The 12,115-nt window shown below is 41.3% G+C and overlaps 1 protein-coding gene across 12 annotated transcripts in view; it reads left to right on the forward strand.

Annotated features, from left to right (window-relative positions):
* Positions 1-12,115, forward strand: part of yaf2 (YY1 associated factor 2) — a 207,923-nt gene that overhangs the window by 136,450 nt on the left and 59,358 nt on the right. Inside the window, exon 1 of one of the 12 annotated variants that reach the window (XM_078568468.1) lies at positions 1,129-1,293. The exons of the other annotated variants lie outside the window; for them this stretch is intronic. Within the exon in view, the coding sequence (XP_078424594.1) occupies positions 1,271-1,293 (23 nt within the window). The 5' untranslated portion in view covers positions 1,129-1,270. Of the gene's footprint in view, positions 1-1,128; positions 1,294-12,115 lie in introns of those variants that run through there. 12 annotated transcript variants of the gene reach the window in all.

Raw genomic sequence — 12,115 nt, forward strand, 5'->3', positions numbered from 1 at the left:
TCAGGTGCAACCTGTCCGCCTTGTACAGATCCCACCGCCCCCTGAAACAGTCCCAATGTCCCAGAAATCTAAAGCCCTCCCTCCTGCACCATCCCTCCAGCCACACATTCATTTGGACTAACCTCCTATTTCTATACTCACTAGCACGTGGCAACGTAAGTAATCCAGAGATTATTATCTTTGAGATCCTGTTTTTTGATCTGCTTCCTAGCTCCCTAAATTCTGCTTGCAGGACCTCATCCCTCTTTCTACCTAAGTCGTTGGTACCAATATTTACCACGACCTCTGTCTGTTTGCCCTCCCCTTTTAGAATGCCCTGCAGCTGTTCAGTGACATCCTTGACCCTGGCACCAGGGAAGCAACATGCCATCCTGGATCATGTCTACAGCCGCAGAAATGCCTTACTCTCGAGTCTCCTATCACTGTTGCTCTTCCCCTCTTTTTCCTCCCCCTGTGCAGCTGAGCCACTCAGTGCCATGAGCGTAGCTACACTCCCCAGAGGAACCATCACTCTCTCCGTTTTCCAACACACAAAAACGGTTCTCGAGCAAGATGCACCCTTTGGATTTACTAACTACCTACCTGACACCTTTCTTCTGACTGATGGTCACCCATTCTCTCTCTGTCTGCACTTCCGTAAGCTGTGCGGTGACCACGTCTAAAAACGTGCTATCCACGAAACACACAGCCTCGCAGATGCACCTCAGTGCCGAAACTCGGAGCTCAAATAGCCGCGGCTGGTGGTACTTCCTGCACACGTGATCGGTCAGAGCGCAAGGAGCGTCTAGGACTTCCCACATGTTGCAGGCGGTACATAACACGGGACTGAGCTGTCCTGCTATGCCTCTGGTTGAAAGAAAACCCCTAACTTTAAGTTAAATAGAGTAAGAAAAGCTAAATTATTTATATACTTTAAATAAAAACTAGAATTCTTACCATTCCTTAGCTTAATCTATTTTAAACTGGAGAAAAACTCTTACCCACTACTCACCAATCGGCACTCACCAATCGGCTCTCACCTTTGTGCTGACGTCACTTTTTGAAACTTCCCCGCTCTCGCGCTGGTTCTGATCTCTCCGCCGCTCTCTCACGCTGTCTTGTGATGTCACTCTTGTTATTTTCAACAAGAACTGACTGCAGGACACTCTTCCCAGACTGCTTCACCGCGATGCTGACAGCAGGACACTCTTCCCAGACTGCTTCACCGCGATGCTGACTGCAGGACACTCTTCCCAGACTGCTTCACCGCGATGCTGACTCCTTCACCGCGATGCAGAGAAGTAATAAGTTTTGGTAAGAATAAGCAATATAAAATAAACAATACAATTCTACAGGGGGAGTGGGAGCAGAGAGACCTGGGGACTCTGTGCGCAAATAGTTTAAGGTGGTAGGGCAGTTTGAGACAGTAGTTAAAAAGGCATATCGGATCCCGAGCTTCATTAATAGAGGCAAAAAGTAAAAATGTATGAATGTTATGGTGAATCTCATTCTGCCTCAACTGGGGAGTATTATGTCCAATTCTGGGAAGTTGACTTCGGGAAGGATGTGTTTAGAGAGGGTGCAGTAAAGACGCAAGAATGATTCCATGGATGAGGGACTTCAATTAGATTGGAGAAGCTGGGATTGTTAGAGAAGAAGAATGTTGAGAGGAGATTTTACAGAGGCATTCAAAATTGATGGGCCTAGACAGACTAGATAAGGAGAAACTGTCGCTCTTGCTGGATGGGTTGCGAACTAGAGAGCAAAAGTTTAAGGTGATTGGTGAAAGAACAATGGTGACATGATGAAGAAATCTTTTAAGCGGTGAGTGGTTAGGACCTGGGATGAGTGTGTTACAGAGGCAGACTCAATTTTGACAATCACAAGAGAATTGCATATCAAGGCTATGGGAAAAGGGTAGGGAGTAGGACTAGCAGAGTTGCAGACAATTGGCATGGACGCAATGGACCCAGTGGCCACCTCCTATGCTGTAACCATTCTATGATAAGTGCTTAAAGGAAGCACGAGTTGTCTCAACAGAAAGTCTTCAGTTTCCCAGAGAGATGCAAATTCTGATGATGACCTAAACCTGACCATAAAATTTCGACCGCATCTTAGTGTGTGCAAGAGTCATAATCTAGTTATATTTGCAATTAAACTTTGCAAATGTTCTCTCTTTAAGAATGAAAAGTGCTCACCCTCAGTTTTACTACCCTGTCTGTTGAGATTTTTAATTTTCAAAAACATGAGCCGTTTTCACACATGCTAGCAAGCAGACACAGTATAATAGCCATGGCACTCCTTTCCCATAGATGGTTACAGATATCAGAAATTTCCGTGCCTCTTTGCCTATCCAAATCTTTGTCCTTGTTTCAGTTGTGCTGCACATGTATAACAAAACTTGCCCATTGTAAATTGGCCTTGCTGCTCCATTTGGTTTCTAAACAAGGGCTTCTTTTGACAGGTGGGCCAATATGAAGGGGATGATGCAGATTTAAAAATCCTGCTCACAAATCACAGTTTCATTGGAAGCCATTACATATGCTATGCTCGGAGCAGCATCTCCCCGACACAATACATTTTAATTGGAATTTGCCACAGCCACCTTCCCCAGGGGAGTTTTCTCCTGAGTGATTCATGCAACTGACAGATCTCAACAGACCTGCTTACAAATACAAGACTTTTTACAATTGAATTATTTCCCCTTACCCACCACCCCTCACCCCCCACCTAAATTAAGATGGTCAGTGTAGATTCAAATTATTTGTAATTTATAGTGTGTAATGTTCATCCTTAGCTTGTTAAAAACATGGAATTCTTGTCATCTTTTGCAGTTTGAGGGGAGTCTGCAGTACATTTTACCACAGTTGTACTTGGTGGCTATAAATCAAAGATGAGTATAATACAAAAAATATTTTAAAAAATTTGAGGGGAAGTGTTATTTTGCTGCATTTACTGGATTAAGGCAGTATTCCCTTTGCTACGGTGGCTGACTGGTTCATTTCCTTCGATTGATTCAAATTTTAAAAATGCAAAGCAGAACTCATTCGTTCTTTTAAAAATTTATTTAAAATACATATTTTAGGAACACTCATAAAAGTTACATCATAAGATTCATTGCCAATTGGGGAGGGTGAAGTGTGAAGGCAAACAAATCACATCTTACATTTGTTTCCTACTCTGATCCTAGTTCGTGTGACAGTGGGGATTGAACTCAATGACTCTTGATTTGGCAATAATTACCCAGGGCTTCTCTCCTGTCTTCCCTTGATAGGATCATTATCTCCTGACCACTTCTAGAAAATGAGAGTATTCAGAAAAGGACAATCATAAACTTTGTTGTGATGTCATCCATAGTCAAACAACTTTCTAGCTCTTCCAATCAACCCTGGTTTGATGGCACTGGTTGAGGTACAGGAATGCAGTTGGCCACAATACACATTCTCTTAGATCTGTTTAACAATACCCCAGCAGCTATCGGTGCTTTCAGGCTGGAATAAGAAAACTAGCAATCAGCTAGTATTTACGTTTTAATCACCAAGATTTTCTGATTGAATTCAATCTTACACATTTTCCTTCACAAGAAAATATAATTAAAGCTGATGTTTTTATGCAAGTTGGTTGTTTGATGCACATTAAATCATCACAATGTTTAATGACCTCCAAACCAAGTTATTTACAACCAATGAAGCACTTTTGAAGTGTAGCCACTTGTAATGTTGGAAACAGCAGCCAATTTGTGCACAGCAAGGTCCCAAAGACAGCAATGAAATAAATGACTAGATTATCTGGGATATTTAGATGTTGGTAAAGGAATCAGTGTTTACAGGGGTTTAGGAGAATTGCCCCGATCTTCGAATACTGTTGTGTAATGTTTTACATCCTCCTGAGGGGGCAGATGGGACTTCGGTTTAATATCACGTCCAAAAGACAGTGCAGCACTCCCTTAGTACTGCATTAAAGTGTCAGTCGAGATTTTATGTTCGAGTCTCTTAAGGGGGCCTTGAACCTTTTTACTCAGTAGCAAGAGAGCTACCACCAAGTCGTAGCTGGCACCTCACTTGTAGAACTGACCCCCCCACCCCATCATGAATCAATGTTTAGCAATGGAAGGCTAAAAGTTGGATCTTCAGAAAGACCCCCACAATTATTTTTATTCCCTTTATAGCAGTTCTTGCTCCTACTTCCCTCTGACTCAGACGTGATAACTCAGTGGTTGCACTAAGGCTGACACATCTGCAGGATTATTTGGAATAAGCTGGGTTGATTCCCAGATCTTATTCCGAGATCTGTCCTTCCAGGTCCTATTAATCAATTAGAATGACTGGTCAATCATCAGTAGTGTCCTAGAATATTGCAGACTGTCCAGCTCAGGCACCGTATTATTGAATCTATCAGTGAGAGTGAACTTGAAGGCCTGGTATGGAAGTTCAGAACTATCATGGAGGACCTCAATCCCATATAGATCTGGCTTACTTTCTCCTTTCACCCCAGGTGAGTCATCGCTAACCATGTCATTATCTTTCTAATCACAGCATGCTCGATCAGTGATATTTGCACAGTTTTAGGTGAAGTTTCTGCAGCATCTATTTGCTTCTCTGCAACCCAAGTATTGCAGAGAAGTTACTGGAATTTATCATCAGGCAGAGTGACTCAGTTGACCAGTCAGCATAGATTTGAGAAAGACAGGTCACTGCTGACTAATCAAGTTAAATTTTTGAGAAAGAAAAGATTTACATTCATGTAGCACCTTTCATAATCACAAGACATGTCATGCCCAGTAAATATATCATATTCCTAACTTTCAAGATACAGACTATCCAATGTGGACTCTTTGAAAATTTACTTTAAAAAGTGGGCACATCAAAGATGGCCACCAAAGGTCAGGTGACTTTGTGATTCCTGCACAAAAGATTAACTTGTGTGAACATGCTTCTTGACGGTCATTAAAATATAAATGTCCGTGAGCGGAAGACCCTCTCTTGAAAAGATATTCAAAATGTGAAACCACTTATGGAATGTATAACTCCATTGTCTGGCTATGAACAGAAACTCAAATTCAATAGACCTGAGACTCGATGTCTCCGAGCCAGACGCTTAAAGAGAGCTGCAGAGAAACCAGTTTACCACAGGCAGGTGTGAACAGCCACCATTCATTTTCCATTGTGTAGTACTTGCTTCCAACTTCAAATCATTTGTGTGAACAATAGAAGTATTGATCAAAACATACTTCAGATAACAAGTTGTGTTACTTAAAGAACCAGTGAGAGAAAAGACAGTCTGAGAGCCAACAGGACACAAGAGGGACCATTCCTCCAGCAAGAACAATAGAACCCTGCCTGAGCAACCAGTCAACCCAGGCAGTGGGAGAGAGAGGCTTGTCTTGTTAACTTGTCTTCACCTACAAAGATTTGTCTCTACAGAAACTTGACCAGAGGCTTCCAACTTCTGTCCATCCAAAGAACCATGACAGAACTAATCCAGACCTGCAACGTGTGCATCTTAAAGACTGAAATTTGAACATGTGATTTACTTCTTGTACGTCTGCTAAGAGCCTAAACACATGCTTTTCTCTAGATTCCATATTGTGTGTGTCTGTGTTCATGAGGGAGTGAGTATGTTTTGTTGCGTTTACATTTCAGGTGTTGCATGAGTGAACATTTTTTCTTCTGATTTAAATTTATCCAAAAGCCTGCTTCGTGCTTATTACTGAGAATCACAATACTCAAAAGGTTCAAAAAAAACTCCCTGTTAAACACTTCGTTGCGGACAACTGAGAGGTGAGGAGACAGGGAAAAAGTTATCCCGCCATCTCTTTCCCCCCCTTGTAACAGACATCTCAAAGTGCTTTCCAGCCAATGAAATACTTTTGAAGTGTAGTCACTGTTATAATGTAAGAAAGTTACTGACATGGTTGAAAGAAAGTGTCTATGGATGTTGTCTAGGTGGACTTCCAGAAGGTATTTGATAAGGTTCCGCATAAGATTTAGGAAAAATAATTTTGTTTTGTGCCCCAGAGATAAAGCAGTCATCAGGCACTCACAATTGAACACAACAAATGAGAACACGTCGAATTGGAGGTAACCTTGTGAGGTTGGGAGGTAGAGACACAGTAAGGATAAAGACAACGTTTTCTGATTGTCGGGATGTGGCAATCCTGCTCCCAGGAACTGGGACCTCAGCTTTTCAACATGTTTAATAAAGACTTGGATGAGGAATAGAGAGTTGTATATCTAAGTTAGCAGATGATAAGTTAGAAGGCACAGTAAATTCTGTAGATGAGAGCAGGACATTTCAATTATAAAAGATTAAGAGAGTCGGAAGAACTATAACAGATGGCAATAAGTGTATAAGGTTATCCACTTTGGACCTGAGGAAGACCCATCACAATGGTTTCTTCATGAGACACTTAGAGGAGCAAAGGTATGTACACAAATCACAAAAGTTAGAGCACAATAAACAATCAAAAAGGCTAATGGGCTTTATCTCAAAAGCATTGGAATTCAAAAATGAGGAGTTGACACCTAAATTGTACCAAGACTTGCTCAAATCTCATCTGGACTATTGCATTTGGTCTTGAGCTTCAGGAAGAATATATTGACATTGAAGTGAGTACAATACAAATTCACCAGCATGATACTGATGTCAAAGGATTAATTATGAGCAACAGTTGATTTGTATTTTCATGAGTTTAGAAAGTTGAGGGTTCATATGATCCATGTGATCAAAATGACAAAAGCATTCAATACTGTAGATACAGCAAAACTATGACAAGGGAATCCAGAAAAAGGGCAATCATTTTAAAAGTAGGCCAGTTACGAGTGAAATTATGAAGTATTTTTGATCCAAAGGGTAATGGAAATCTGAACTCCCTTCCTCCAAAAAGCTGTGGATGCTGAGCCAACTGAAATTTTCCAAGACTGAGGTTGATAGATTTTTGTTGGATAATGGTATCAAAAAAATAGAGCAAAGGCTAGGAAATTGATTTGAGGTTGAGATCAGCTGTCATCTGATGGAATGGCAGAACAGACTTGTGGGGCCTTCTCTGGTTCCAATGTACCAGATAGCAATCATTGGATGTATGAGCATGTGTTCTTGTATCCAGCCTCAAGATAACAGAATTAAGCAACTATTCTCCAAGTCTCAGGAGTTTCTTATGAGCTATATGATGGACATCAGCCTTCAGCGTGGTAGAATCAATTGCAGAATCAATTGTAACATTAACTGTGTCTTCACATCAGTGGTTCAGGGCCACTGCCGCCAGTCAGTCATACTGTAACCAGCTGCATGAGATGCTTTGTCAGAGACATGCACACTCTGCTGACCATCTCTCAGAATTACTTAGTCATTAGAGCACAGAGTTCTTCCTCCTGCTGCCATCTCCACTTTTTGCTACAAATCCATCTCACCTTGATCCTGGTCTTGGATCACTCAGATCGGTTGAAGAAAGTCCTTTCTATTGCATGCCTAGCTCAACCATGAAAGACAACTGCTTGCACATGTCTTTTACCCCTCCCCTCCCCCACATAACCTGTATTGGGAATTTGCTGTCAAGTAGGAAAACCAAAGTTGTGCGTCATCTCTTCTCAGACCTTCTAAACCAGTATGTCAGTGAACTAGCTGAAGAGCAATCTATTTTAGATCGGAAATAAGAAAGGGGTAATTAATTAATAACCTTGCAGTAAAGGAGGCTCTCGGGAATAATCATCATAATATAATAGAATTTTATATTGAATCTGAGTGTGATTTAGTTAATCCCAAAACTCAAGTCTTAAATCTGAACAAAGGAAACTGTAGGTATGAGGTGTGCGTTGGCGAGAGTAGATTGGGAAACTAGATTAAAAGATATGATGGTTGAGCAAAGGCAAACATTTAAATAATGACTTCATAATTAGCACCAAATATACATTCCCTTAAAGAATAAAAACCCAATGGGAAAAGTTGCCCTACAATGGTTAACAAGAGAAGTTAATGGTAGTATTGGATTAAAGGAAGAGGCTTATTTATAAATGTTGCCAAAAAGAGCAGTAAGCCTGAGAATAGGGAGGAATTTAGAATTCAGCAAAGGATGATCAAGAAATGATAGAGAAAATAGGATATGAGGATAAATGAGCAAGAAACATAAAAATAGATTATAAAAGCTTCCATATGTATGTAAGAAGGAAAATATTAGCCAAGGTATATGTGGGTCAATTATAGGCAGAAACAGAAGACAAAATATTCTGGAGGCAGTGGCGAATAGAGTCTAGTGAAAATGAATTTGGGGATGATATTATTGGTAAAGAAATAGTTCTGAGAAATCAATGGGATCTATGGCCGACAAATCCCCTGAAACTGGGCCTGCATCCTAGGTTTTAAAGAGGTAGCCACAGGGATAGTGGATGCGTTGGTTTTGATCTTCCAGAATACCCTAGATTCTAAAACTATTCCTATGGATTGAAAGGTGGCAAACATATCCCAGTATTTAAGAAAGAAGGGAGAGAGAAAACAGTGAATAAAAGGTCAGTTAGCCTGACATCAGTAGTAGGGAAAATATAATCAATTATTCGGGATGTATTAACAGCGCTTACAAAATCATAATATAATTAATCAACACAGATTTATGAAAGGGAAATTGTATTGACAAATCTGCTAAGAGTTTTGAGGTTGTAACTTAACAGTGCAGGTAAGCTGAAAACCATTGGATGTAGTGTATTTGGAATTTCAAAGAGCATTCAATAAGGTGCCACACAATAGGTTATTGCTCAAAATTAGGGCTCCTAGGATTGGAAGTAATATATTAGCATGGATTGTTTGTTGGACAGAAAACAGAATAGGAATAAACAAGTAATTTTTGGGTTGACAGGCTGGAACTATTGAAATACTACATGGATGAATGATTAGGCCTCAGCTATTTACAATCAATTACTTAGATGAGGGTAATGTATCCACGTTTACTAGGAATACAAAGTGAAGTGGTAACGTAAGCAGCAAGATGATTTTTAAGAGGTGGCAATATGATTTAGACAAGTGAGTGGGCAAGAACATGGCAGATGGAAGATAATGTGAGGAAGTGTGAAGCTATATAATTTGGAAGGAAAACAGTAAAGCAGAACATTTTTTAAATGGTGAGAAACTAGGAAATGTTGATATTCAGAGTGACCTTCATCCATGCCTTCATTACCTCTAGACTTGACTGTTCTAACACACTCCTGGTTAGCATCTCAAATTCCACCCCACAAACTTTGGGTAATCCAAACCTCTGCTGCCCGTCCTTAGCCACATCAAGTCCCATTCACCCATCACCCCTGTACACGGTGACGTACTTTGACTCCTGGTCAAGCAATGCCTTAATTTTAAAATTCTCATCCTGGTTTTCAAACCCCTTCATGGCATGCCTCTCCCTTTCTCTGTAAACCCCTTCAGTCCCATAAACCTCCAAGATATTTGTTTTATCAAATTCTGGCCTTTATTTGTTCATGGGATGTGAGCGTCACTGGTTGGGCCAGCATTTATTGCCCTCGAGAAGGTGGTGGTGGTGAGCTGCCTCCTTGACCCGCTGCAGCCCATGTGGTGTAGGTACAACCATTAGGGAGTTCCAGGATTTTTACCCAGCGACAGTGAAGGAATGGCAATATATTTCCAAGCCAGGATGGTGAATGGCTTGGAGGGAACTTCCAGGTGGTGGTGTTCTCGTGTCCTCATCCTTCTAGATGGTAGTGGTCATGGACTTGAAAGGTGCTGTTGAAGGAGGCTTGGTGAGTTTCTGCAGTACATCTTGTAGATGGTACACACTGCTGCCACTGTGCGCCAGTGGAGGGAGTGAATGTTTGTGGGTGTGGTGCCAATCAAGCGGGCTGCTTTGTCCTGGATAGTGTCAAGCTTCTTGAATGTTGTTGGAGCTGCACTCATCCAGGTAAGTGGAGAGGATTCCATCACTCCTGACTTGTGCTTTGTAGATGATGGATAGGCTTTGGGGAGTCAGGAGGTGAGTTACTTGCTGCAGGATTCCTAGCCTGTGACCTGCTCTTGTAGCCAGTATTTATATAGCTAGTCCAGTTCAGTCTCTGGTCAATGGTAACCCCCACGATGTTGATAGTGAGGGATTCAGCAATGGTAATATCATTGAATGTCAAGGGGTGATGGCTAGATTCTCTCTTGTTGGAGATGGTCATTGCCTGGCATTTGTGTGGTACGATTGCTGCCTGGATATTGTCCAGGTCTTGCTACATTTGGACATGGACTGCTTCAGTATCTGAGGAGTTGTGAATGGTGCTGAACATTGTGCAATCATCAGCGAACATCCTCACTTCTGACCTTAGGATGGAAGGAAGGTCATTGAAGAAGCAGCTGAAGATGGTTGGGCCAAGGATGCTAACCTGAGGAACTCCTGCAGTGGTGTCTTGAAACTGAAATGATTGACCTCCAACAACCAGTTTCCTTTGCGCTAGGTATGCACATCCCGATTCCAATTGCAATAGCTTTTGTGGCTGTGCCTTCAATTGCCTAGGCCCTAAGGTCTGGAATTCCCTCCCTTAGCCTGTCCACTTCTCTACCTCTCTATCTTCCCTTAAGATGCTTCTTAAAACCTGCCTCTTTGACCAAGCTTCTGTCCATCTGTTTTAAGTGGCTCGGTGTCTAATTTTGCTTATAGCATTCCTTTGAAGCACCTTGGGACATTTTAATATGTGAAAAGCTTGTGTAAACATAAATTGTTGTTGGACCTGGATGTCATTGTGCACAAGCAGAAAATTGACATGCAGGTACAGCAAGTAATGAGGAAAGCAAATGGTCTGTCAGCCTTTATTACAAAGGGATTAGAATATAAAAGAGAGAAGAAGTCTTACTGCAATTGTGCAGAGACCAAAACTGGAGTTCTGGGTACAGTTTTGGTCTCATTATCTAAGAAAGGATATAGTTGCCTTGGAGGGAGTACAGCAAAGTTTTACTAGACTAATTCCTGGATGAGGGACTTGTGTGATGAGGAAGGATTGATAAACTAGGTCTGTATTCCCTAGAATTTAGAAGAATGAGAGGTGATCTCATTAAAACATAAAAAATTCTTAAGGGGCTTCATTAGGGTTGATGCTGGCAGGATGTTTCCTCTGACTGGGGATTCTAGAACCATGGGTCATCGTCCTAAATGGCCATTCCCTTTTTTCAAGACTGAGATGAGAACTTTTTTCCCCACTCTCAGGATTATAAACCTTTGGAATTTTCTACCCCAGAGAGCTGTCCGATGCCCAGTTGAGAGTATTCAAGACAGAGATTGATAGATTTTGGATACCTAAGAGGATTAAGGGATACTGGGATAGTGCAAGAAGGTGTAGCTGAGGCAAAAGATCAGCTATGATCGTATTAAGTGGCAGAATAGGCTCAAAGGACAGTACTTCTGTTCCTATGTCTTATGAAGTATTCTCAGTTTGGTCACAAATTAGTGTGCGCAAGCATAAGCTCGCAACCACCAAGCTCCCAAGGAACAGATATAAATCAACATGGAACTATCACTTTGTACCTTCCAATCACGTAGAATAAAAGGTGAACATCAGAAGCATACGTGGTGATGTAATAATGATGTCAGATCACATGACTGAGAAAAGAGATCTGGAAGGAGAAGCTCTTCCCTCACGTAAAGGCCCAAATGTGTAAATATTTGCTCGAAGTAAAGACTGATGGTTTTGAGAAACTACAGAATCAAGCAACATACTTTGGGAGGAGAAACAATCCCCAAAACTCCCATCTAGACCCCAACCGCACAATGAAACAAACCACTACTTTGAGATCCCCTCACTGGTGATAATATTGTACTTGGGGGCACGCATAAATCGTATATCACTCGTTAGCTCATTCTTTAAGGTGAGTATGGTGGATTACATCCCCAGATACCTATTTGATAAGAGCAGAAATTTAAGCTGCAAGGGAGAGCATCACAGTTCATTTAGACATCTTTTCAGTGCCATCCAAAATACCATTAATTAAGACACTGCATAAGGCTGATAATAATCAGCCTGTCTCTCCAGTTGCAAGAGAGATTGGTCCAGTGGGTCTTTTGTCCACCTTCACAGTTCCTGAATATTGAGTACACAACCTAGGTAAAATCTGAGATTTGGTCACGTCCTTCCACAGCTTCTGGTACCTTCATAACACAGTTGTGACT

The sequence above is a fragment of the Cetorhinus maximus genome, chromosome 22 (genome assembly GCF_964194155.1).
Source record: "Cetorhinus maximus chromosome 22, sCetMax3.hap1.1, whole genome shotgun sequence".
Lineage (NCBI taxonomy): Eukaryota > Metazoa > Chordata > Chondrichthyes > Lamniformes > Cetorhinidae > Cetorhinus > Cetorhinus maximus.